Source organism: Limanda limanda, chromosome 3, assembly GCF_963576545.1.
Source record: "Limanda limanda chromosome 3, fLimLim1.1, whole genome shotgun sequence".
NCBI lineage: Eukaryota > Metazoa > Chordata > Actinopteri > Pleuronectiformes > Pleuronectidae > Limanda > Limanda limanda.
In genome coordinates this window covers 19,486,659-19,514,507 of record NC_083638.1, presented here as the reverse complement: position 1 = coordinate 19,514,507, position 27,849 = coordinate 19,486,659, and the positions used below count along the sequence as shown (strand labels likewise).

General features: G+C 40.9%; 1 protein-coding gene across 1 annotated transcript; it reads left to right on the top strand.

The window, feature by feature from the left end:
• On the top strand, positions 1–25,995 carry myom2b (myomesin 2b). Its single transcript, XM_061068469.1, has 38 exons — positions 1–83; positions 2,722–2,779; positions 2,859–3,013; positions 3,236–3,322; positions 6,187–6,275; positions 6,471–6,521; positions 6,683–6,847; positions 7,230–7,391; positions 7,571–7,712; positions 8,153–8,352; positions 8,623–8,676; positions 8,762–8,889; positions 9,176–9,359; positions 9,469–9,643; positions 9,762–9,883; positions 10,035–10,222; positions 10,323–10,449; positions 10,642–10,820; positions 11,415–11,529; positions 11,781–11,943; positions 12,172–12,278; positions 13,092–13,136; positions 13,542–13,678; positions 13,870–14,014; positions 14,380–14,442; positions 15,176–15,243; positions 15,787–15,900; positions 16,405–16,492; positions 17,284–17,322; positions 18,315–18,420; positions 19,200–19,266; positions 19,630–19,726; positions 20,279–20,315; positions 21,743–21,765; positions 22,403–22,458; positions 22,543–22,632; positions 24,662–24,787; positions 25,786–25,995. Exons 1-38 carry the CDS (start codon positions 1–3, stop codon positions 25,993–25,995), a joined length of 4,245 nt encoding a protein of 1,414 aa, XP_060924452.1.
• Positions 25,996–27,849: the final 1,854 nt, after the last annotated feature.

Here is a 27,849-nt window from a genome sequence, read left to right as displayed (position 1 = left end):
ATGTCAGCGTGGAGCAAACGCGGGAGTTACAACCATGAATATCACCACAAACAGAGCAGCTCTGTGCTTAAAGAATACAGCAGGTACAGGATAGAGGCTGATCTACTGCAGTTATAATTAAAGCATCACACTAATGTAGCACTCTAATAGTTCTAATATGATAGTAATTGTAGAATTGTAACAGTAGCAACCTCTTTCATTGTTAAACTGTAGCAAAAACAACCTTGCATAAAAACCCAGCCAAGGTTGAGATGCTACAGCTAACCCAATTCGATCCAAGCTAACCCTGAGATTCCCAAGCTTAACATGCACATATTTTATAACAAGGGATATCCCACGTTCATCTTGGAACTTCATATCCTGGCTTATCAGATTTTAAAGTTAAAGTTGTAATTAAAGCAGCAAAAGTCTCAAACTGATGTAATTGATGATTCAAGTAGATCTAAATTGGATTAACTTGACCAACTTCAACACAGGTCTCTCTGGACACCTGTATTGTGTAGTAAATGTTGTTTTTGAAATTTCATTTTGGATTATAACAATATAATATAATATAATATGGCTGACAACACCGTAGGGGGAAACAAAATTCTCTTGTTAACACTATGTGGAGTGTTTAAGTGTTTGTTTTTGTGTGTGACATTTAGGAGGAATACCAACAGGTATTCTGGCTGCTTTGATTCATGTCCACACTTACCACTTCAAACATCTTACTCTTGCTTTTCTTTTCTCTTTGCGAATAATCCGCTAACCCCAACACAAGTCTGACCTTTGTTAAATAACAATGTGTGATTGATTCTTTTTTCCACATGGCACCACTTCTGCTCGTATAGAGCGTACTTCCTAACCAAACTCTTATCTTTCTATTTCAACCTCAAGTAAGTGTGTTGGTGCAATGTCCCTTGAACAATGACTGATGTGCCAACGACAAGATATCTTTCTATTTAGCTAGAAATACACTCTTTCCTGGGTAAAGTAATTGGAAGTCTGTCCTTTTCACATACCCACTGTTCTCTGTATAGGAGGCCACTGACTTTTGTTTCTCCAATTAGGATGAACCCTCACAAATCCCACAGGCTCTGTAAAGAGCTGTCACACCCCAACTAAGCATCCACTTGCAAAACAAGTCTGACAATTACTTTAAGTCAAGGATGTTCATCACCATGCAGCATTGTCCTTCCAGCCCTGGTCTCATCACAGTGTCAGATCATCACAAAAGCCACCTTAAGTACCTCTGCCATATTTCTTCTGTCTGTCTGGACTGCAGGACACTTCATTCGATTTTCAGTTGGCTGTTGGGAAATTACTTCTAGCCTTGAATGTCTTATTGACAACAGTGATGAAAGAGACAGATTCAGAGCTGGTGGGCATTGTGATTATCTCTTAACCTATAACAGAAATGGCTCTCCCAATGGAAGATATACAATTTTGTCCTGGAGGATTTCCCAAAGGCAATCGAAATAACTTCTATTGTGCTCAGGGTTTTCTGATGTCAACCACATGAGCCCACATATAAAAGTTAGTCTCTTATCTCATCAATTGGGTCGGATCGTGCATTGACATCCTGCTCTTTGGTCTCAGTCAGGGAGCCTTATTTCTCCTGCCACAAATAGTATCCTACACAACCTCTTCTCTTGTTGAAATCATGGCAGATGTTGAAACCATGTGTGGCCGATTAAAAAAAGAAAATTGTTATCTTAATTTAGTCAGTGGGGGGGCACAGTGGTGCAGTGGTTAGCACTGTGTGTGAATGTGTTTGCATGTTCTCTTGTGCCTATGACAGTTTGTTCTGGCTGTTCTTCTTTCCTCTCACAGTCCAAAGACATGAAGGAAGGGCATAGGTGTTGGCCATAGGTGTGAACGAGAGTTTAAATATTTTGTCTCTGGATATCAACCCTGTGATTGACTTGTAATCTGTCGAGGGTGTTCCCTGCTCGTCATCCAATGTCAGCTGGGATTGGCTCCTTTATCCCTCGTACAACCCTTGAGGATAAGTGGCATAGTTTACGGGTGGCTGGATTTAATTCATTAAGTATCATTAAGTTATATATAAATATATACTGTACATGAAATGTCAGTGCACTGCTCAGCAGAGAACAGTGAACAGACCTGATGAGCTTCTAGATGTGTCTGTATCTTTGCTCCTAGAACAAGGATTGTAATTGACGTTTTACATTTTTTAACTCTGTGATGTGTGGGGTTGGTTTGCTAAAACTTCTAATTTATACCAGCAGACACCTGTACAAGAGTTGTCCACATGCACAAGGTAATTTTATTTAAAGGTTCAGTGTGTGGAGCTGAATACCCCTCACCCTCATTCCAAACATGAAAGACAACCTGTGAGAAACCCAAAAGGTGTCTAGTTTGTCTGGTTTGGACGATTGTAAAAAACATGGTGACCTCCGTAGAGAGGAGCCGCTGCCAATGTAAATAGAAAGTATATACATTTAAAGGGCAAAATCTAGAGTAATGAAAACAACAATTCGAAAATTTAGATCACTATAAATATTTTAAATTAAATTTCTGCCAATCGATCCCCTTCCCTTCTACCTTAGATCCCTTTTGCCTAAATCGTGCACACTGACCCTTTAATTGAAACCAGTGCTATTAACTTAATAAACACATATTTTAAAGTATTTACCCACTTTACTAAATTCTCAGCCTATTAAAAACTATGTCCATTAACTATGTACATTTATAAAACATATTCTTTGTCTTAAGCTCTGTTGCAATGGAGGAGAGATATGAGCACACAAAACAAGCTCGCATCCAGGAAGTGGTAAGAATCTCTGAACTCACACTATCCACACTTGTGTATATAACATTGTTCAAATAAGCATTCTTGTTTATCTTTCTAGGTGAGGACAAAGATGGACTGCAAATATGTTCGTGAGGAGCCCATGATCAGGGGACCACACTTTCTGGTCAGACTCAGGTCCCACACTGTGTTTGAAAACACTTCAGTCCAACTCTTCTGCACTGTGGGGGGATACCCCATGCCTATTGTAAAATGGTAAATCAACAATAACTCGTTTTGCCTGGTAACTTAATAGCCTGCTAAAATGAAAGAAGTATATTCAAGAAAGATTTTTTGGTTACATTCTCCCCATACGTAACAGTTGCATAACTTAGCAGTATTACATACACTAATTTGTTTACTGATCTTTTTCTTGTATATCATATTATTGATCTCAGTAGTAAAATGTCTCATTGCTGTAAATTTCTCCTCATATAGGTATAAAGACGGCGTGACCCTGGACTTGTCCTCTGGAAGGTACCTGGTAGAAACTAAAGGTGGAATCCATTCACTGGAGATCACGAGGTACAATAACTTCAAACACAGACTGTTTTGAAAAAGAGTAATTGATGAAAAAGTATGTTTTTATTAGAGAATTTGACTGAGTTTATGACCAAGGCTGCCACTCAGCTGCATCGTGTGAATTCCAGGATCTGTTGTTTGGAATTTGACCTTGACTTTGAACCAGAGTGTAAATTCAACTTCAGCATATCTTGTCTGTAACTTGGAAGGCCAAAAACACAGAAGAAAAAACACATCTAGCTCATGTAAACAGTGCAGACGTATAAGTACTTGAAAACAAGTTTAATCAAACTGTAACACATTTAATGTTCCTTAGGCTTAAAGGATAAAATAAATTTGGCAAGAATCTTCAGTTCTAGTAGAGAAATTGTATTTAAATCATAGACTGTATATAAAGATGGAACGTGTGTCTCCACTTACTGTCTAGACACTAAGCCAAAATATCATTTTGAACAAGAGTCTCCACAGCAGTAATCTTCGGATGAAAAATGAACACTTGAACCTGTGTGACAAACACTACTTCATCATTGAGAAGAATGTATCACATGTATTTTGACTTTGTAGTTTGATCCATGTCCCATGCACTGCAGGGTTTATGACTCACACTGCAGCCAGCCACCAGGGGTGGATTAAGATGTTTTGGCTTCACTTTTGGGCATTCATGTCATCCATCTGTACAATCTTTACGGATAATTCTGCAATTGCTTTTTGACTAATGTCATCAATTTACAAATGCCATGAATAATGAAACTTATCATGATTCTAATCCCACTTGGGCACTGACTATGACATGAACCCTCAGAAAATCTCTCCTGTCAAATCCGTCAGCCTCTGACTCTAAATTCTGACTGTAGTCATATGTCAGAGTCAGCTGACCGGCTGTGAGGGGGGGCTGTGCGATTGGATGCTGTATATGGGACAAGAACATATCTTGCCTTCCCTCCAGCCTTAGGAAGCTCAGCTGTTCAAGTGCTGACCTCAGTGCCACATGATACTCCAGGATTCTTTCAGTCATCACTCTCTCCGTGGATCCCGTCTCCTCTCGCTACTTCTGTCTGTTACTCACAGGTCAACCCACAACGGAAACTCACTGCATTCTCTCTTAATGATTTTCGTTTTAATTCTCCGTAGCTCCATGAACCTGTAGTATTTAAATTTTTTTGTACAAACAAAAATTTACAAACAATTTAAAAGTTATTAAATTCAAAATGATTGCGACTACTAAATGCTTGTGATGTTTTCAAGCTTCTCGAATGGACTGGAAGATATTAAGGGATAAATTCTTTATCAAAACTTAGGCCACAGAGACAGAGTGAGAAATCCCTAACCCCCAGCCTGTCATGAATCTTTACACCATGACATTCCTGCACAGCAACGCACGCGGGCGGGCACACTCACACACACATGCACGCACACACACACACACACACACACACAAACACAAACACACACACACACACACACACACACACACACAAACACACACACACACACACACACATGCACGCACACGCACGCACCCACGCACACAGACAGATGGTGCAAAAATAACTGAGTATATGAAGTATTTACTGAAGGTTATTATGGTTGAAAATAACAATACTTTTGCTGCTCTCCCTTCGCTCCCTGATGCAACTCCCTGCAATCACTTTCGTTAATAATGTCAAAGTCATCTCATCCTGACTGCACCAGCCCTGTGCTCACTCTAGATGATACTGTTTTAATACGAGCTTGTGGAGAAAAGGAGAGGAGCGTCAGGCAGAGAGAGGGATTCAGGGAGAGGTAGAAAGATGAAAAGGCTGAAGGATGAATAGAGAATAAAGCAGAAGACTTTCAGCTCAAGGGTTGAGGTTGTTCAAACGACAGATCTGTGTAATATAAAGATTTCTCTAGCAGCTCTTTTGTGTCTATTAAACTGGTTTGTGCTTGACACAAGGTATTAATGGCAGCCCTGTCATCAATAGGTTTTGATCTATAGTCCAGAGTCAGATTTCAGCTATGGATAGCACCACTACAACAGTAGACACATGACTTGAATACAATCATGGCATATTGCGCTGTAATGGCACTATTTCTTTCACTATGAGTTATAAAGCAATGAACTACGACAGTATGCCCTTTATAGCAATGATATAATCCCCTTATGCAGAAGGAAAAATTAGCCTTCATATTCTATGTGGATTTCTTAATTAACGTCTACATTTACTGTATGACTCTCGAGCACCATATGATTTTAGAGGTAACAGAAGCACTGATAACTCCATACAGTGCTTTGAAGCAAACAAGCTCCACATCACAAATGCTATAAAGTGCTCTGATGCACTACAACCTGAAACTCGTGGCACATCCACTGGAGCAGATTATTTCATTTTAATTTTTTTGGGGCTTTTTGTGAAGAAATCATGCAAACTTGACTGATTATGACTAGAGGAAATACAGTATGTCTGATGCCAAGTCGTGTACATGCATTAACTTATCTGTGTAGAACAGGTCAGGTAGGACCGAACCAAACATATGCTGCTGGTCAAAACAGATCATCCCCAGACTACTGAACCAGGCCATACTGCAGGTTTCACTGTACATGTGAAGAGAGGCTCTGTTCCCTCAGCTGCCGTCCATCCCTGGCAGAATGATGCATTCATGTGGCAAACTATTGCTCATTTGGTATATTAGTTTCATGCACTATGTAGAAGCAAATCCAAACTGGCATTACATCCGTAGGTTCCAGGCAGTCATGTTAGAACTAATACTTATGGATGCTCAGTACATCTGGTATGTGGGCATTTTCCATGTCCTTCCATTTTAGCACAGTGGAATTTGTATAGGTGTATTGCGCTGAAAACCCTAAATTGAGCTGTCTTTTCCAGATGCTGCACTGATGATACAGCCCAGTACACTGCTGTTGCCGGTAACCTCCATGGACAGTCCTCTACTCAGGCCTCCATCATCGTCAAGAGTAAGCCCTTCATCATCAAGTACCACTACTCAGTTAAACATAAATGCATGTCTGGACTATTAAATAGGTCAGAGACTATTTCTCTGATGTATAAATAGAATTGGACACTTTCAGTTAACCACCAGCACCACCTGAATGTACACTAATGTCTATTTATACCGTGTAACTTTTGGTGTTTGTGTTTTGACCATGTAGGATTCAAGGATGATGAAGAGACCTGTCCATATGCGTGGTTGCCTTACACAGGTAAACACCATAATTGACTTCTCCATTATATCCGCAATAACAAGATCGGTGCCACTACTATAGACCATGAAATATGTAATTCTTTTCAAAGCAGCACACTCTGCACCGGCCCTGTTCCCATCGCTCTGTTGTCCTGTTTCCTCCTGTCCCTTGTCCCGCAGCTTCCATGCTTCCCAAGATCCAGTACACTAAAATCAACATTACTTTCACGGAGAAGTTCGGGCCTGTGTTTTCTGCTGAGGGAGGATCTGCCACTCTGTCTGCTACCATGACCCTGAACCCCAACCTGGCCAACCTGCAGCCTGAGGCCCAGTGGTATAGAGATGGTAATTGATATAAAGTAATATGTTATGACAGAGTAATTGCACCGTAATTGCCAGTAATATATACCGGCTTCCACTGAGACTTAACCACCCAGCGTTGTCGACATGTAGCCGCAGGCACAGCTGTGGACAAATGGGAGCGTTTTTACAGCCTCTAATTTTTACTGCAAATTAATTACACTGAAAGTTGTAATAGACTCAGATGATATAACCCCAGCTAGAGAGTATATCTTCATTTGCTATGTGGGAATCTGTAGACCTCAGTTAAAGGTGCCAGGTGGAACAACGGCAAAATGCTATGAATAAATGACTTCATACAGTCAAACCTCATTTGTAATTTAATAATTTGAAAGAGACTAAATTCAGAATCCCGTCTCGTCTCTAGAAACTCGTCTGGCTGACTCTAAATGGGTGAAGATTGAAATTGGCAGAGGATACACCACCTTGACTCTTCCTAACCTGTTCAAAGACGATGAAGGACTCTACAAACTGCGCATGGTCACTAAAGGAGGAACCGCAGAACACAGCGCTTTTGTATCTGTTGCAGGTGAGCGGCGCCAGAGGGCTGGACAGTCCAAGAGAACCTGGTGATGTTGAGGACTAACGGCTCGATTTGAACTTTGTCAATGCATTTTCTGCCTTTTTTTCCAGAACTCCTTTACAAACCCCAAATATTCTCACAAACATGATTTTTAAAGCAATGTCCCCCTGTCCTGTCCTGTGTAGATGGTCCTCCCCCAGTCCCTGGAGCTCCTGGTGCTCCTATGGACATCAAGATCCACGATGCCAATAGAGACTATGTCATTGTGTCATGGAAGCCACCTAATACCACCACAGAGGGTCCAATCCTGGGATACTTTGTGGACAAGTAGGAGTAACTGACATAAACACCATAAATAAATAAACTGAACATCATAACGACAAACTTATTACTGTAAGTCATCACATAGAGTTTTCTTGACTATCTGTGCTAATGAAGGCGTTACTGTCTCAAGAGACAGATAATCTTGCCATTTCTGTCGTACTGCAATTTTATTTTACAGTTAAGATAATTATTGACTTTATTTGTTGCCTACCTGATGCTTGCACTGCTGCATTATTTCCTGTGATCATCTTCAGAATTGCCACAAATCTTTGTAAAATAACTTTTTTTTAAATATCTTACATACTTTTCATTAATTAAATAGCTGCAGTTGAACAGTGACTTAATACCTGTAATATTGTGGAGATCTTGGCAACATCATTTATTCTCCTCTCCTGAACTCATCTCCTCCTTTGTCCTTTTCTTACTTATTTTTAATTTTGTAGATGTGAGGTTGGCACTGAAAACTGGACTCAATGCAATGATCACCCCATTAAGATCTGCAAATACCCAGTGGCTGGGCTCTTTGAAGGACACTCCTACTACTTCAGAGTCAGAGCTGTCAACTCCCAAGGAGTAAGCAAGGCGTCCCGCATGTCTGATCCCATCGCTGCTCTGGACCCCACTGAGTTTGAGAGGCTCCACGGTGGGTTTCACTGGATTGTATAGTGAAAGGTCATCCTTTCCTTTTATGATACATTATCTGAAGTGAGAAGCAAAATGTCAGAGTCATTTAAGGATGTTTGAATGGATGCAAAGTTATGAACTCTGACATGTATGTTTAAGAATGTCTGTGATGAATGATTCACTTTCTTTAACCAACATGACTCATACAACTTTATCATAGAGCTACTTCATCAACATAGTCAAATAATATCCAACTTATCTAAATGTCCTGTCTTTTATCATCCTGTAGCCAAAAGGCTTGGCGGAAAACTGGATGTTGTGTCTTACCACGATGAAGTTGATGGTGGGTTTTTCGATTAAAATCAACACTCATCTACCTAAAATCTATAATTATATATCACATATAATCGGTGTGTGTTTGTGTTTAGCTGAGGGAAAGCCTCCCGGTGCTCCATCAGGAATGTACGCCTCAGAAACCGACAGGACGTATGTTGTTCTGAGCTGGAAAGCTCCTAAATATTCCAGCAAGGCTCCCATGTGGTACTTTATGGAAAAGGTAGGAATTGAATACTACACTGTACATTCTAAAGGGCCTCTCGTGGGTTTAAGTCTACATTTGTGTTTAATTCATTGTACTCTCGAGCAGGACAACGCTGTGTCAATGCTGTGTGTAACAATAGTTTATATCAGTAGTGTATAAATGTATATTGATTTGTGACCTTATGTGTAAACAGCTACTTAAGACCTGCAGTAAAACTAGTTTAATACAGTACAACATATAATTATGTGTGTTAATGAAGCAGGCAAGCTAACTGTGTCCTCTCTCTCCCGTGTCCCCTCAGAGCATGGCAGACAGTAATGTGTGGCAGCGTATCAACACTCAGGTTCCTATTCGATCCCCTCGTTATGCCGTCTTTGACCTGGCAGAGGGAAAACAATATCAGTTCAGAGTGTTGTCGGCCAATATCTATGGAATCAGTGAGCCCTCCGAGCCGACAGGCCGGATCGAGACCCAGGAACTCAAAGGTCTGTTTCTGTTTCATGTTAGTGCCACAGATTATAGATTATTCTGGTGTGCATCAAGTCCAGGTTTTAAATATTTGAAATATTCTAAAAAAGATTTTCCTTTCCTCAGGTGTGCCATCAGCTCCCGGTCAGGTGATTTCTACAAGAGAAACAGACACCTCCGTCCTCATCCAGTGGGCTCCTCCAAAGGAACCCAACAATCTCATTGGTTACTACATCGACCAGTGTGTTAAAGGTTCCAAAGACTGGACCTCAGCCAATCACAAGCCTCACAAGAACTGCAAGTATGTTTTCAACCCCCCCAAAAAAACCCACTCTTTTGTGAAATGTTTCTTTCTTTGGTTGTAGCTTTAAGCGTAAAATAAAATGACACCAAATCCTGTTTTGATTATTTTCATCCAGGTTTGTGGTTAGTGGTCTGACCAAAGGAGAAACCTACGTGTTCCGTGTCCAGGCGATCAACGAGCTGGGTCTCAGCGATGAATCCCAGGAGTCTGCTCCTCTGACTGTCAAGGCTGCTCTCAGTCAGTACTGACACATTGTTTTTGACAATGAGGGTGTTAATGATATCTGCTTTCTGTAACCCTGTTGGATTGTTACAAATCTTTTGATGAGAGTGAAGTAGAAATATTGTACTGGTATTATAAGTATTACAATTCAGTAATGATTTTTCAGCCGCCCCTTCTGCTCCTTATGACGTGGCTCTGCTGTACTGTGACGGCAAATCAATGGTTCTGAACTGGAAGACGCCTCTGCACTCTGGAGGAGCAAAGGTCAAGGAGTATTATGTGGACAAAAGACGCAGTGGAACAGACAACTGGAGGGAGGTTCACATCCCATCAGTCAAAGAAAGACTGTATAAGGTACAACAATATATTTTACTTAATAGACAACCTTTTTACCTCAAGAACTACAACTATCCTCTTTTCGAGCTTAGTAACCATGGCAACGTGTCATTGACAGGTGGAGAGTCTGACCGAGGGAGCAGTCTATCAGTTCCAGCTGTACGCAGCCAACCTGGCCGGCCTCGGAGCAGCGTCCGAGCATTCTGCTGACTTCACTTGTGAGGTCTGGACGATGCCTGAGCCTGGTCAGTGAGCATCATCTTCAGACCAACTTTATCAACTAATCAATCTGAAACATGGAGAATACACATGAAGTCAAGTTTAAAGCAGTCACGCTCATATCTACCAAATGTCTCTGAGAATTAGATGGAGGGAGTTAACAAGGTCCGTGAAAGGTAAATTAAAAAAAACCTAATATAACTGTGTTCCTCTTTTAGGTCCTGCCTATGACCTGTCTTTCTGTGAAGTAAGAGGCAGCTCTATGGTGGTTGAGTGGCAAAAGCCTGTGTATTCTGGTTCTGGACCAATCACAGGCTATTGTGTTGAGTATGCTAAGAAGGGCACCTCTGACTGGGTCACAGCCAACGAGAAATCTGTCAGTCATCGCTTCCTTAAGGTAACTGCTGACATACATCCATTGAATTTCAACCTTCTGGACGAATATAGTATTTTATTTTGTCTACTGGAAACGGTAGTAATTTGCTGATATTAAATTGTGGTATGCTGACATCTAGTGGAAATAAGGAGTAACTACTGGGTTAAGTACTCAGCAAACAAGTGAAGAATAATGAAAAATAGAAGCATAAAGCCAACTCAGTTAGCAAATATATTGTACATTATAAGTTATATAGTTTATGAATTATTATTATTCAGTGGTCTGATAAATCATGGGTTGCAGTGCATATTAAGTGTGAGTGAATAACATAATATTAAGTCATTAAATACCAATAGTAAAAACAACAATGTGTCGGGGTGATAATATAAGATACAATAGCTGTTAGCCCTAACCTTTACCCACTTGATATTTCCTGTCATTGTCTCATATGCCAAATAAGAAATGAGGTTATTTACCAGCAACAGTTTCTAATGTCGTGGACAAACATGCTGATACAGAATCACAGTTACTGAACCTGGCAGATTTACAGAGATTGATGATTAACACATCCAGGCCGACAATCATGGCTCTTTTGCTCTCCTGCTTGTTTCCTAGGTAACAGGCCTGGAGGAGGGCAGCCAGTATGTGGTGAGGGTGCGTGCGGTCAACGAAGCAGGAGCGGGCATGGCTTCAATGACCTCTGACCCTGTGACCGCCAAGGCTGTGGAAGGTAACTTATCAATGTCCACAAACTTCTTCTGTAAAGTGCTGCAGCATGTCTACACTTTTTGATGTACTATTTTTTGTATTTTATGTAACCTTATTTTCCTATAGTAAAATGTGTATATGATGTACATATTCAGTTTTTTATATATTTATTATTTATTCTTTGTGCCAGTTTTTTTTTGTTGTTGAAAAAATGATTGCAGTTTGAAAGTGATCACTTTACTGCTGTGTGTGTGATTGTCTTGTGTATTAAAGGTTCTCAGGAGGTTTCCTGTGTGGTGGACGAGAAGTCCGGTGACATCGTTATGTTCTTCACGTCCTGCCAAATGAACGAGGGCTCTCAGTTTGCCTGGAAAAAAGATTATAAAGAAATAACAGATTTCTCCAAAGGAGTGGTGATTAAGACAGAAGGCAGCAGGTGAGATCACTCACTCACACACACACACACACACACACACACACACACACACACACACACACACACACACACACACACACACACACACACACACACACACACACACACACACACACACACACACACACACATGCACACACAAGTGTTGTAATTTTTAAACGTGTAACATCCCTCTGTCTCTCTTGTCCCTGTCTCTCTTGTCTCTGTCTCTCTCGTGTTGTATTGCAGTTCCAAGCTGATCTTTAAGAACGCAGTTAAAGAAGACTTTGGAACTTATTCTGTTTCTGTCACCAGCACAGAGGGAATTTCATCCAGCTATACAATCTCTGCTGAGGGTAAAGTTTACCTGTCTTAAAAAGTCTGGCTTAGTTTTCAACTACATATATCATTTATTCTTTTTGACCAATTCTTGCCGACATTCACATATCACATTAGCTTACATGGATTGGGAGAACACAGTAACGTCTGGTTAGACGAGGACATCAGAATTACAGGCTCAAACAAAACTCCAAAAGGAAAATGCGTATTGAAGAATCAAGCGTTGTGCGGGAAGAAATCCGGATGAAAGCAAAGACACTGCTTTAAAAGATCACACTGGCAACAGGGCAACAAAAAATTACGTTACACATCTGATGAAAACCAGTCGAGCATATTGCTCACATGGCTTTTTGAGCTCGCGGCTGAATGTGTGTTTTAAAACCACATTCTTTCTGACAGAAAGTTTCACCACATCTGTTATTTATTGTTCCTTATGCTAATTGCTTCCCATTTGGCCTTGCATTGTTGTTTTTTTCTTTAGCACAACTCACAATAAGGGTTTCAGCCGCATGCATTATGTATTATGTATTTCACTTATATCGTGGGTAATAGGGAAAACTGCAGTTATTAAATATCTGAGCGCTGAATGCAGTTTGTCGGAGGAGTTTCTCAGCGGGCCTGTGGGTCTAGTTCCAGGCGCTCTTAGTGTTTGTGCATTTGTCTGCCTCTGACTATTAAACACAATTACAGTAATGACTTCTCCAACTCCAGACTCTCGAACAGCCCCTTCAAAGTCCGTGATAAATTTACTTGTATGCATGAGTGTAAATATGTTTGTGCCCACAGCATTATCACCTGAATAAGTTGTTTCTTCTCCTTCTTCTCATCAGAGTTGGCAAAGATGCTGGCACTCAGCTATGATATCAGACACCCAAGTAGGTACCTTTGGCAAACACTTTCAAACCAACAAAACACTTTCAATCTCTCGTAATCTCTTTCTCTTTGTCCATTTTGATTTCTCGTCTCTTACACGTTTTCTCTGCTGCGTCTTTAATCTGTCTCACCCACTCTCTCTCTGTTTCTATCTTTCATGGATTCATTTCGCTTTGTTCTGACTTGCTTTGAACCTTTCACATTTCATTCTTCTTTTAGTTTCTCTTTTTATTACATCCCAAAAAGTCTTACCTGCTTTTGCATCACCTGCCTCACCACCGTTCACCTCTCCCGTCTTTTGCCTTCCATCTGACTCCTCTACTCTCCTTTCTTCTGCTCTCCTTTCTTCTCTCCTCTCCTCTCCTTACTAATAATGACTTCTATTTCTCTCCTCTTCCCTCCTCTAGTCATCCCCCTGAAGTCAGAGCTGGCATATAAGATTTTGGAGAGAGGAAGAATGAGGTTCTGGCTGCAAGCTGAAGAGATTTCTTCCAATGTCACGTACAAATTCTTCGCAAACAACAAGGAACTGTCCGGAGCTGATGTAAGATCCACGTTAGTTTTAAATAATGGACATAGGGAGAGATGAAAAAATTATTTTCTGAGTTCAGGTTGAACAAATTGTCTGTCTGTCTGGTGACTTAGACTATGTTGAAAAATTTAAGCCAAAAAAAAAAAATATATACTTTCACAAAATCTGTCCTTACATTTGACAAAGAACTATATTTCTTGCAGCCCAACAAGATGGGTCATGACGTCGCTACAGGTATCATCGAGTTCATCATGGACCATTTCACTGAGGAGAATCAGGGCACGTTCACCTGCCAGATCACAGACGGTGGAGGCAAAGGACAGAGCTCTTTGGTTCTGATTGGAGATGGTAGGAAATGCAACTGTGACATGAATGACATAAAATACTGTTTTGCCTCTGTAGCTGCTGCTGTAGTATGTCTATAGAGTCCCATGTATATATGTGTATAAAGATGTTTGTGTGTGTGTGTGTGTCTGTGTGTGTGAAGGAGGTTTAAAGCAGTTACCTTAAACAGTGTCTTTTAAATGTATGAAGGACACTGTTACTGTGCGCGGATACGCTTCAAAAGATGCCTTATGTGATGAATTATGATTCTACCCTCATGCATGAGACCATTAGTCTCGGTAATCCAGCAAATAAATCCAGCAAACTACTGGCACCACTTTGATCGTTTTAATTATTCTCTGTTTATGTGTGTTTGTACGTGCACACAGCTTTCAAGGCAGCGTTGGCTGAGGCTGAGTACCAGAGGAGGGAGTACATCCGAGTCAAGGAAGGTAAGAAGCAAAACATCACTCACTTTTAAGCTTGTATGGGTTTTAACTCTGAGTCTCCTTTGTTGTCTGGGAAATAATTCATCTAATCAGTGAGTACACAGGAGCGAGGCGGACCAAGGTTTCCTCAAAAGAGGCAATTGGAAACTGAAAATTCAAAATTAACCCATTGGCTCAGCATAGAAGGCATTTTGCATTTCTAATTTTGAAACCATACTCAGACATGAGGTAATTACAAAGGTGAAGGTGATAATTAAACATTTTACTTCAGTAAAAGTACAAATAAATAGACCGAAATTTACTCAAGTGTCACTGTTAAAGTAAAAGTACTTGCTGTGTAGCCTATTCTATCTAATGCTACGGTCCACTACATCATTATTGGCTGAGTCTCGCCAGTGGTGTTTCTTAACCAGTGATGCTGCTGCTGCAGGAGGCGGGGTCTAATGGTACCTGCCTGCTCTGATTGGTTCAGTGCCCCTCTGATTATTGATTACTTTTGAACATGTAAAAAAAGTATGAAAACATGTAACGCTGAATTTGTAAAAATGTAGTAAAGAGAAAAGTACCTGAATATTCTTAAGTACAGCACAGATGCATGAGAAATGTACTTAAGCAAAGTAAGCAAAAATCACCCACTGGGCAATTAATAGAGCTCAAACAATCTAGGCCCGCAAGTCATTTATTTTAAATTCCTTTTCTTCCCTGGGTGTTTCTCTCCTCCCTTAATCCACCACAGGTCCCCACTTCAGTGAGTTCCTGACACTTCAGGTTGGAGACGACTGCTCTGTCACTTTGGTGTGCAAGGTAAACACAGGCAAAGTCGACAATTATTGAATATTTACACTCTAAACAAAAGGGAGGCCGACTCGTGATTAGCTACTCCGCGGAGGCTGAGCCCAGGATTTGACAAAGCTCTGTAATAATGAGGTCCACATTGAAAACAAGCAGAACTTTAGTCTCTTTTGTCTTGGCTTTGTTATTGTGAAGAATATAGTTAGCAGAATTTTAAATTAGGTATCGTTCCAGACGATCTGTTTAGTACAAACTATGTGCACGTTGTCGTAGTTTTTAGAAACAGACTCGTCCGTCGTTGGTGTCAGTGATTAGTGGGGGTGCAGGAGGAGTCGCTCTGCTCTCTGAGACGAGACTCAGGACAGACGAGGGTCTTGTAAACGCTGATTAATAGAAGTAAAGCAAACATGCAGTTTTGGGGTTGGGTGCGTTTGGTACTGTTGTTGGGATTTTATGATCTGCTTTATATCAGCTATAAAAGAAGCTCAAACCTCGTTAATGATTAATTACGTTGGATGTTTTAAAATTATATTTGATTACGTTTTTTCATTGTAGGTTGCTAATTTGAAGAAGGAATCCGAGTTCCACTGGTACAGAGAAGACACAGAGATAATCCCCGATGTGAAGCCTGACCTCGGATCGGGACTCTGCAAACTGCCAATTAAACTGGTAATTGATGCCACTGGTCCTCTGAATGCTCATAAACCAGTGTTGGTGATGTTTATCAGGAAGTAGTGTTGTGTAGAGGGGATAACAAGTCAAGGCAATGCAATTTTTATCTCCGCCACTGGGGTTATGTTTCCACCTCTATCTGCATGTTAGATAGGGTGTTTTTAAAACATTTAGTTTCCCCAGGAAACAATTCATGGACCTTGATGAAAACACATTTAGGAAACTGATATCTATGATTGTGTGAAATTTGGTGCAGCTTGATTGAATTTAAGGAGACTGTTGGGCCTTGGCACTTTCCTGAGTGCCATTCTAGTTTCTTCAGTGATAGTTACACATTTTTTGTATTTCTCTGAGGATCCAAAAACAGAGGCACTTTTTTTGTTAGTAAAAGAAAAGAGAAGACAAGAAAGAAGCCGGCCGCATAATGTGCTCATATTCAGAGCACTTTATTCCCAATAGTTCCTCACTCTGTTTTATGTATTTCCTGTTTTGTTTCTCCAGTTTTCATTGAAGACAACGGGAGTTTATAAAGCCACCATCAGTGATGACAGAGGAAAAGACATGAGTCAAATTGACATCTCCGGAAAAGGTAAACACATCTTGCCTGATGAATTATGGGAGTAATCACTCGCTGACTGGTCGTCTAACTGACTAAGAATAAATAATAATAACCCTCAGCATAATAGCGTGTTAAAGTGAACGACTGAAAAAGAGCTTAACACTCTACACTAACAATTAAAAAGAAGGGAGACAGGATGCAAATTTACATCGTGTATCTGTACATGGCAAACTAATGAGTTTTTAACAAACCCTCTAACCCCAACCTTGTTTTTCTAACGTAAGCATAAACACAGCTCTTGCTATGTGACGGCTTGTTGACCTGCTGGCTGTATTTATTTCTGAGAAAATCCTTTCAAATTTTCCTGCAAAAGTTTGTGTGGAGTCGACATAAGCTGCTCCACTGACGTCCTTTAAGCTTGTACTTATTTTGACAGCAGGACTGAGCATTACTCTGCTTTTCAGTATTTCTAATCCACACTGTAATAGAAGTGTGCTGGTGTTTAATCAGACATTGAAGGGAGTTTAGTGAACATATACAGCTTTCTACAGTATTTTAAAGTTGGCTGCAGAGAAAATATTCATTTAATTGTTTAATAAATGGTAATAGTGTCATTTCAAATCAGTACCCAGGGAGCAAGAGACATCCATATATATATCAAGTACCATATGTAAATGTATTTACAGCATGTACAGTATATGTTGTGTGTATGATCCAACATTACCATGCTGAGCTTTAAAGGCAGCCACCAGAGGACAGTATTGTGACTCTCATTCTCTTAGCTCTCCTCCTGACCCCCTCACTCTCTCCCTCTCTTCTAGTCTTTGACAATGCCATAAATAAGATCAGCCAACTGGCAGGTATGTATCACACACACACACACACACACACACACACACACACACACACACACACACACACACACACACACACACACACACACACACACACACACACACACACACACACACACACATAGATTTGAATACCCAATAAGAATAATCTAACAAACAGATATCCATATTAAAAACAGTCCTAAACGTCACCATCATCATCCTCTGCCCACTGACGGGATCAACTGCAAATGATCTAAATTCAACACGACACAATCACAGCCCGGCTCAGACAGATTCAGTAGATCCAACACCAGGCTGGTACACTTCTGTTTCAAAATCCCCCCCCCCCTGCTACACACAGACAGACAGACACACACTTATCAGCATGTGGCAGAAGTTGTCGTGCTGGAAGCATTTGGCCATCATACCATCGTGTGGTGAAATCACTTTAAAATTCCACTGCTCTGTCACAGTGACAGTGTGGAGGAGCATCTTCCTCCTATTTTAAGAGACAGCCACTTGACAGCTCTGCAGCCTCTGTTACAGCCGCGGCTGCAGAGGAGAGGAGGGTTCATTACTGGGATAATGGGAAACCATGGTGACGTGACCAGGTGGATGACACACTTGTACACTTGTAATGTGCAGTGAGTAAAGTCCCACACAGACGTGGTGAAGTGTGTAACTCCCTTTTTTTAGATAGAAAAGCTTTCTAAAATAGGAGTTAATAAAAACTGTGATGGTTAAGGTGTTTCACTGAATACAGAGAGTCGGCTCTCCATGACCTGCACTCTGCTTTATTAGTATAATTGCTCTCCATGCTGGATCAGGATAACATAAAAAAGTCTTAAAATCAAGACTACAAATGACTGTAGATGGATGTTAGCTATTATTTGATTTATAAATGGGAGGTGTATCTTGTGGGTTATCCAGTAGCAGATGTAAAAAAAAAATGGGAATCTGATTTTGCATTCAAACGTGTCTTCCACAACCTCTGTCCCCTTCGTCCTATCCTCCAGGAGCCAGTGCAGCAGAGGTGGTGATTCACTGCACAGCTACAGGCATTCAGCTGCAGTGTCACCTGAAGTATTACACCTCAGAGATGAACATCACTTGGGTTAATGGGTAAGATGTTCAATTTATAATACTCATACAAATAACACCACTACTGTCACCACTAACATGTCAACAAGAGCCACTGGTGCGTGAACGAAGAGGAAATAAATAATAATAACAAGAACTCCAGTGTTAGCAGTCATGGCGGCGGCTTGAGGAGGAATACCAAAGTTCCTTTAAGTCTTAAACATGCTGACTGCAAACATATGATTTTGTTTTTCTCTCAAGTTAAACCGCCGGGAGCGGTAAAACAATAAGCCACACATAAAAAAACTTGTGATGGCTTTTGGCAAGTGTTTCATTATCCTGCTTATTTCAGTAAAATTGCCCTGCTTTGTGACAAGAATCACACCCCCATCCTCTTCTATAAAGTAGCAATGTTGTTTTTTTCCTGCACTTAAAGTCACTCTGTCATACCCTGGAGGTTATAAATTGTGGAGGGAGGGGACACTGAATGAGAGGGAAAGACAGAAGGGAGAGAAGTAACAAGAATGAAGGGGTGACAGAGGGAAAGAGGGAACAATGACAGGGGGTAGCAGCTTTTTTTGGTTATTCAATTATTCAAAGAACAAAAAATGACGGAGATTCGATTTTTAACCCCAGCCCGGCCTTTTCTGTGTGAGTGTGTGTGTGCAAAAGAGAGCGACAGAGAGTAAGAGAGAGAAATTGGCATCCCATAGGAAGGCATTGTAACATTACGCAGGCATGTAAACGTGATTTTCCATGACGTGTGAAACCGACTTCACCCAGTGACTCCACTAACTTCTCTCCTCCGCTCTTCTCCGCAGTGAGACTAAACTCTCCCACAGTGACAAGCATGTGATTGGAGGAACCCCTGCTATGGCAACAATGGAGGTATATTATTGTCTCCTGTACAGCGCTGAACAGTATACCTATATGCTTGTTAGGTGCTTCATACACGGGTGATTTTATGACAGTCAAGCACCTCGGGTGGTGTAGGCGCTGCTCAAAGGATCCTCAGAAGAGGTGAAACCAGGGCAACGTTGAGAGGAGTTAAATAGATAATATTCAGGAGTAATGAATAAAAACATACATACATTTTTAAAACCATTATACCTAATTAATTAAATCAGGCATCTTAAAAAATGTTTGGGGTCAAATAGCTTTGTAATTGTTTCTGTCAGTATACAGAAGTAGAGATAAACAACTGATTATTTGATTGGTTTGTTGATCACATAACTACTGACTTCATCGCAGGTGATCGAGCCCGAGGGAAGGGATAAAGGAATGTACTCCATCGTGATCGCCAACCCCGAAACCTCACATAAACGCACACTGGACCTCAGCGGTGATGGTCAGTAACTTTTTATGTCCCTCACTTTTCTCATTCTGTTCTTGTTGTGTGTCACTCACTGTTTTTTTTTACGACGGCACCGTAAAAAAAGGGTTAGAGACAACACAGTGACTTGTTTTTATGGAGCGCTTCGATCCAATCTGTGGTTTGAGGCGTGCTCCAAACAAAAATCTATTTTTTGATTTCAGACACTCATCCCTGTACGCTCGAAAAACTGGTTTATAAAAAAAAAACACCTGCAGCTATGGTCAGCTTAAAGTCATTTTGGGTTTTAATGGAATCCAGTCGTGTTGGATTGTAACAAAAAAACGTGATCTTCTAACACTCAGTCTGCACGGCTTTCCAGTTGCATTACTTCTCTCCTCAAATTCTAAAGCTACGCCAGAAGATAGTAAATTCACATTTACATTCAAAACTGCAATAGGCTGCATGAAGGAGTGAGTATCAAACACTGTTTAAAGCCATATTTCAAACCAGGGTCCAGAGGATCACTCCAAGGAGAGAATCACACTGTCAACATAATGAAATAAAACTGTGTTTTTGTCTTCACAGTATTTGAAAAGGCCTTTGCTGAGTTCCAGAGACTCAAGTAAGAATACACTCTCAACTCTTTTCTATATTTGTCTTCTGTTTATATTATAGTCAGACTTCCTCTGCGAGTGATAAATAACATTTCAACTTACCAGCCGGATCACTGCAAGTTTGGCAACTGGTAGCATGAGTCGTGTCCAGGAATAGGGTTGGGGTTAGGAAATGTGTATTGATTTGTCATGATACTTCCTGTGCATCAGCTGAAATTCATATTCTAATGTAAAGCACAATGTTAACCCTGAACACACTTTATGTGAGTTGAGCCTCAACACACACAACTTACGACACTGACATGTAGAACACAACCTTAACACGAAGATGATCGATTATAAAGGATCTGTAGGCTGTTGCACTCCGATGCTGTGCCACTGTTCTGTTTGCAGACACTGATGCTTATGTTGAGTATTGTAGAACAGATCTGTCTGTTCAAGCAAACACTAAAGCAAGATGAGCTTTGTAAAAGCCTGTGGGAAGTGACAAGGTCAGAGTCTAATGTAGATGACAACTACGCACATGTTTGTTCTGCTTCTTTTACAATGTTCTGCCGAAACACGCACTCAGATATTAGACCAGGTTTTAATGTACATTTCTGTATGAGATAGAATGGCCGACTTAAGTAAAGATTTGCTCTTCTCCATTTTCAAATCAAATATTTGAACACGAATCCGTCACTGTCCGAAACAAACCCGGTTGAGATTCGAATCAATGCTAAAAAGAGATGCAGTTAGGCCACAGTGATCTTTCAAGGTCCTTTAGCTACTTGGGCTAAAATGAAACCCCCGCTCACTAAATTGTTTTTAGAACCATTTAGAAAAAAAATCAATTGAACCTCCAAATACTAAACCCTGCACGCCGAGTGGAAATCTTCCAAATCCCCTTTCTAATTAGAATTCAAAGAAAGACATTCAAAGCAGGAGAATCTACACACACATTGAAGCGAGTGACATCACGTTGCCCTTTTGATTGAGCATCAACATGCAGAGAGGAGAGCAGAGAGTCCCGCCCCCCCCCCCCCCCCCAGCCATCTGGTCCTGCGCCTGACCTCTGCTCCTCCCACGCTGCTCCGACAGCCCTTGCCTAGTTATTACAAAGCAATATCATTTTTTCTCATGAGAAGATTCTCAAAGTGCCACAGTGAACCACAGCGTAATGTGGTTTGGCTCCAGATATAACTCGTGGCAAGACATCTGACCACAGTCATTGACCCAGAGATGGAGACAATATCATGTGTGTTGTCAGACAGCGGGAAAAAGATACGATCATCCCACACATCATCCCAACTCCTGTAGGAACAGAGGTTCATCATCACTTATTTCTTAGTGAACAGTACATTTTACTGGTCTTGCTGAAATGTACACGGTTGGTTCTGAAGAAAAAAAAGATGAGGTAAAGATGTTAACTTCCCCCTTTCTCTCTGTGTTTCAGGGCAGAGGCCTATGCTGAAAAGAGTGAGTGCATGCTTTATTTTTTTTATTTTTTCATACACTCCATTCATAGACGGGCGGATAAAAACGATCTCCATCGAATTATCCTGCACTTTTTAAAAACGTAGATCCACTGTGCATGTTATAGACGTCATGAAGGACACCTGGAGGGCGCATACTTCCACTTAATTGACCACTTAATCACCATTTTGCATGTTGAATTAAGGTTCATATACCAGGTGGGCTGCAGGGTTTTCTGCAAACTGCTCACATGAAACCCAGGGGAATATTATTTTTCTGAAATATTTGAAAGAAGTGTTTGTTGTTGTACATTAACTAAATAAATATCATCCCTACGCCCCTAGTGAAATTATTTATTTGATGTTCATAAAATCTGGATCTGCACTAGTTTGTAGATATAAGCACACTATACATGCATCATTATTTTTTCTTAAAGATCTTTCCCAAGATGTAAAGATATAGAGATATTTCTGATCCACGATACCACATCCTTTCACTAAGTTTCATGGGGATTCCTCCAGCGTAATTCTTCGAACCATAAAGAAATGCTAATAAAAATCGAGCCTCCTTAGGACACCATCATCAATACACAGTAACAATCAATGGGAAGGATGTTGATGATATCTCTGCTTTGCTTCAGATCGTGGTATGGTTGTCGGAGGACTGCCTGATGTGGTCACCATTATGGAAAAGAAGGTAATGTGTGACAGTGAGCGTGATTTTCATCTGCAAATGTGCACAGGTTTGTGTAATACGTTTTTGTGTCTCTGCTCCACACAGACCCTGAGTTTAACTTGCACAGTGTGTGGGGACCCCAAGCCGCAGGTCTCATGGCTGAAGAACGGAGCGGAGGTTGAACCCGATGATCAGGTGAATACCTCTCTTATTGTGGGGGAAGACTGGGGATCAGAGTATTTCTCTAATCTTGTTTTTAGCGCTCACTGAAGCATGCACGTAATTAAACTGTAACTGGTATGCTGCGCTGCACTCATTGGTTTTTACCTGTCACACTCTACTGCTGAGTCTTTGAGCTGTTTAACCTCCTCAGAAACTCAGCTCCGCCTCCCTCGCTCATGATTAATTACCTTATTAATCACACACAATTGCAATAGTATGATCCTATTAACTTGTCAAGAGACACTGTGGAAATTCCACACCCACAGTGGCATGTGAACTGGATTCTGCTGGGTAACCTCTACTGGCTTTCACTGTGTTTTATAATAATATATATATATACATATATCACTTTGTATGAATCGCTTTAATAAAATAAAATATTCATCCACCCCCCCAACCAACCATTATCTATACTGCTGAAGTACAGGAATATAATATAAAATAATATAATATAACATAATTTTACATGTTAGTTGGATTTATACAGGAAATATCCTATTGACTAAATAAAACCATGCTACAATACACTAATGGCTTTGATATGTTTTCTTGAAAGAAAAATATACTTTATTGAACATAACATCCAAACTAGTTACATAAAGTAAAGGAAGAATTAAGGACACATTGGGGGAGAAACTGAGGTGACAATAAAGTATTATCTCAGTAGTCATAATGCATGTTTCAATTGAATATTAAATCCTGAATGATACACTGTTTCCCTGATTGCACCGCTGTAGCCCTATAACTCCTGATAGACTCCAGGTCCTCTCTGTGCTGCTGAGTTGACCATTAGGAAGTAAAACACACTCTACTTGCTTTTGGATGAGACTTCAGCAGCAGTCAGAGTCCCCCTCTGAAGGGGTCTCCACACTTGAGTTGAGGACAGTGTTATCAGCAGCGCTTGATCGGTATCACTTCTGCCTCTCGTAACTCATTGACCTACTTGCCAACCAGTATAAGTCTACAGTCTGTCCCCTGTCAGTGGAGGCTCTTTCAACAGCATCAGCATCCTGCGGCTCCTCTCAGCTTTGAAGATTGGAGTTTGAGAAACCCCCCGGTCCAGGAGGAGTTTACGCTCAAGTCTTTATTCATTCCCTCACCTGTTAATAATCTGTCTAAAACAAGAACTGACATCCTCAGTGATGTGTTTCCCAAACCTCAGGTGTGTCTCTCCCCTGTCTCTCCCCTGCCGAGCTAGCGCACTGGCTACTGAAGATACTAACAGCAAAAAACAAACACAAACTAAATACAGACTGAGAGACTAATGCACTGAAACTCAGAATATAAATGACTGTGACTGTAAAGCTTAACAGGTTTAAATAGAGGTGACCTGGAGGAGACGGTACATTTTATCATGATTGTGCTATGAAAACCATTGTTACTTCCAACAAAGCAAAAAAGAAATTGCATGATAAGTGGAAACTTTCTTTTTAAGCCAGTAGTTACATTTTTTTTCAAAACTAAAGGTGTTTCTCTCTAATGATGCGATTAGCCTGCTACAAGCACCACTCCATTTAATTGTAGTAATAACCAGACCTTGAAAATGAGTGGGCAGGTCTATGAGAGCGGGGGGCTCATCAGTCAGAATACGAGGACTCCATCTTCTCTCAGGCGTCTGAAAAATGATGATAGATGTGTCTTCCAACTCTGGAGACATTAATCCTAGATATTTTTGTCTTTGTGGTCTCAAGAAGAAGCGATGTAACATGTTTTTATTGTCATTTTAAACCACAAGATTCTGATTGAGCATACAGGGCTCTGTACAGAGGAGAGATTGGAACAAATCAATAGTCCTCGTGTCCACCAAGCCCGGAGTGAGCAGTGCTCCACTTCTGCTAAAGAGAGGTGCCAATCAGAGCTCCGACTGCAGCACTGAGTCAAATTCAAATCCATTTTTAAATAAAACTTGAAGTGGCAGGCATTTTGTAAATGTTAAATCATGCTCAAATCCCTCTGCTGCCTTTTTCCATCTTTTATTTCAACCTTTGATTTTCTGTTTCAGTACGTGGTCTCCCTGGACCAGGGCAGGTTTGCCAGTCTGACGATCAAAGGTGTTTCCATGGAGGGTTCCGGCAAATACACCATGATTGTCCAGAACAAATACGGAGGGGAATCTGTGGATATAGTGGTGAGTGTCACTGCTGTGTTACTGCAAATGACTGGATTTACTTAAAGCTGTGAAGTGTTTCAGACCATCTGTGGCACAAATCTGGGCTTTTCATCACGACCCGACAGTGAGATATTTCCGCGATCACACTTGTTCGTTTTCAGGAGCTGTAACAGAGCTGATGTTTGACCTTGTGATTTTTCTCAGAACCCGATTTCACAGTTTTAATATTAAAACGACTGCACGGTCCTGACATGTGATTTTCCTTTTTCGAGACTCAAAATGAAAGGTTTGAATGTTGTAGAACGAGAAAAGACATCCTCCAAATCAAAAAATATTTAGGCCTCTTTTATGCCTGCATGACAGTGAATGTTTTGAAGTTCTTTATCCATACGTCCCATTTTTGTGAACATATGTCTCAAGAACAACAATAGAGAACACTCGCTTTGACTAAAAGAAGAATTGATTGGATTTTAGTGGTCGAAAGGTCAAAGGTCAAGGTCATGATGCTCTTGTGATCATAATAAATCAGGAATACCGAGAGATAATTAAATTTAATTTGGCACAAAGATTCACTTGGATTTGAAAGTGACCTGATTAGAATTTGAAGCTCAAGGTCACAGTGATCTTTCAACACCCCCTTTTTCGCCATGCCACTCCCCTACTTTCCAATTTAAGACAAATGTTCAACTTGTCCCAGAGATTAACTGATGAGATTTGGGTGGTCAAAGGTCAAAGGTCATAATGGCCTCACAAATCCTCCTGGAAATGATTTCTTAAATCTGTCTTTTGGGAATTTCCTTAAATTTGGCGCAGTTGTAACTTCAACCTCAAGCTGAACTGAATAGATCTCAGAGGTCAAAGGTCACAGTGATGAGACTTCACTACAGTTGGCGGAGGCCGGGCAGGTTGTTTACTCTAGTTTATTTTACTGTCATACACATATGCAGTGGAGTAAATGTGTGGATGGGAAATGTTTGCATACCGTTGACACCATGTCCTTCTCTCCCTTTCTCTAGGTGAGTGTGTACCGCCATGGAGAGAAAATCCCTGAGGCGAAACCAACCCTGACTCCTAAAACCATCATCCCTCCCAAACTCCCAATCGAGATCCCTCAGTCTAAGAGCGTGTCAGCTCCAAGCCCTGCCCCCTCCGCTCCCAGCCCCGCCCCTCCCAAGCCGGCACCAGGAAAAGGTGCGAAGAGCCCCACTCCCACCAGGAGGAAGTAGAAAAGCACGAAAGTGATATAAGAGGAATAAATATACTCTCATATTCACACACATAGACCACACGTAGAAGCTTTTACAGGTGCTGTCCTTCAAACAAATATTAAAATAATTTAATGAAATGGAGCGTCAAGAAAACCCAGACAGGTAAAATAATAACTGCTATACTATGTGATGAGTATTGTAAGTCTGAGTTTAACTGAACTGAAAAGTAACTGAAATGAAACTTGACAAAAGCTGAAATTTGAATAAAACTATTGCTGGAAAAAGAATGAAATGTGTTTTGAATTGACAGCGTGAATGTAAACCAAACAGAACAAATAAAATTATAGTATTCACAGACAGCTTTGTGTATAAATGTTTTACATGTTAAAAAAATCCACTTTTGAATAAATTCACTATTATTAGACATTATATAAAGTTTATGTCAATCACCACCGTGGAGCTGTCTACTCAGAATGCTGAGTGAACGTCAGAGTTACAGGATACTGCCAATATGTCACGTCTGACTATGCAATAAAAAAAAAAGCAATATATTTAGAACGATAGCTTTGTCGTGCTCCTATCAGTCCCCTGCAGAAAATTAAAATTAAATTCTTGTTTTTCATTGATTCCTGCACCTTTAACTCTGGCTTTATGAAGCCCTTAGCAGAATTTCTTAATTTCTTACACACAAAAACACACACACACACACACACACACACACACACACACAAACACACACACACACACACACACACACACACACACACACACACACACACACACACACACACACACACACACACACACACACACACACACACACACACACACACTTTGAAGACAGGGCCAAGCCACATCATGCTCCTGTGGAGAGAGGTGGGCCTGCGCTGCCTATAGGGAGGCATGGTTCTGCATAAGATCATGGGGTTGGCTTGGTATCACAGTCAGGACACATGTTTTATACATGAAGGATTTCCTTCACATGTTTCCAAAAAGCTCTAAGCATGATGACGCACAAAAATACAAAATGGAGGTCGAGGACGTTGTGACTACAACAGCCAACAAGTAGGATGAATGCTTTCTAATGTTTTCACCTGCTTGGGAGATAGACTGCAGGCTTTCACAAAGAACATGTTATGCCTAGGTACAGGGAGAAAAATCTTAGGCTGTACAAAGCTGTCATAGTGCTGCCGCCTCTTCAGCACTAAAAACTGCTGCAAATATATAATACCGCGATCTCCTTGACATCACCATGGAGAGATACTGAACATGCTGGAGATCAGCCGGCAGTGAAGCACGGAGTCGTGGAGCAACAACTCTTCTGCCGCTGGAGACCTTCTCAACTTCAATCCCTTGACCCTGACGATAAGGAAATTCAAATATATGTGTATCTGGGAAATGTATATGTATTCTACCTTACAACCAAATATTAATAATGTACTGTCCTCCTGGTCAGCAGCCGACAGCAGGAACAGAAGCTGGTATTAAGGCCAATTTATGCTTGAGCGTATTTTGTAAAACGGATAGATAAGACCGCCCTATCCGTCGTGAAACGCCCTCTCCGAGCGCTTCGGACAGCTTTTCGTACAGGTCTGATTTTTCTAACTTCTCCGTGTTGTGTCGGAGACCCGACCGACAGCTCTTGGCTGTGATTGGTCCGCCAACGACATCACTTCCGTATGACGTCATTTCCGTACGACGTCATTTCTGTTCGACGTCATTTCCGGACCTCTAACTTCCTGATTCACAATAAACTCATACATAACTACGATTCTACGATTAATGTGACGTGTGTGTTAAGCCAGCGGAGTTGTCCGGCTGACGGTGGCTCGTTCGAGCACTGACGGCATGTGTGCACGGTCACAGACGGTT

Coding starts and splice junctions, on each gene's coding strand:
- myom2b (XM_061068469.1), top strand. CDS start 1: ATGTCAGCGTGGAGCAAACGCGGGAGTTACAACCATGAATATCACCAC. Junction 11,944..12,171: donor ATTAAGACAGAAGGCAGCAG/GTGAGATCACTC, acceptor GTTGTATTGCAG/TTCCAAGCTGATCTTTAAGA. Junction 19,727..20,278: donor ACTGGACCTCAGCGGTGATG/GTCAGTAACTTT, acceptor TTGTCTTCACAG/TATTTGAAAAGGCCTTTGCT.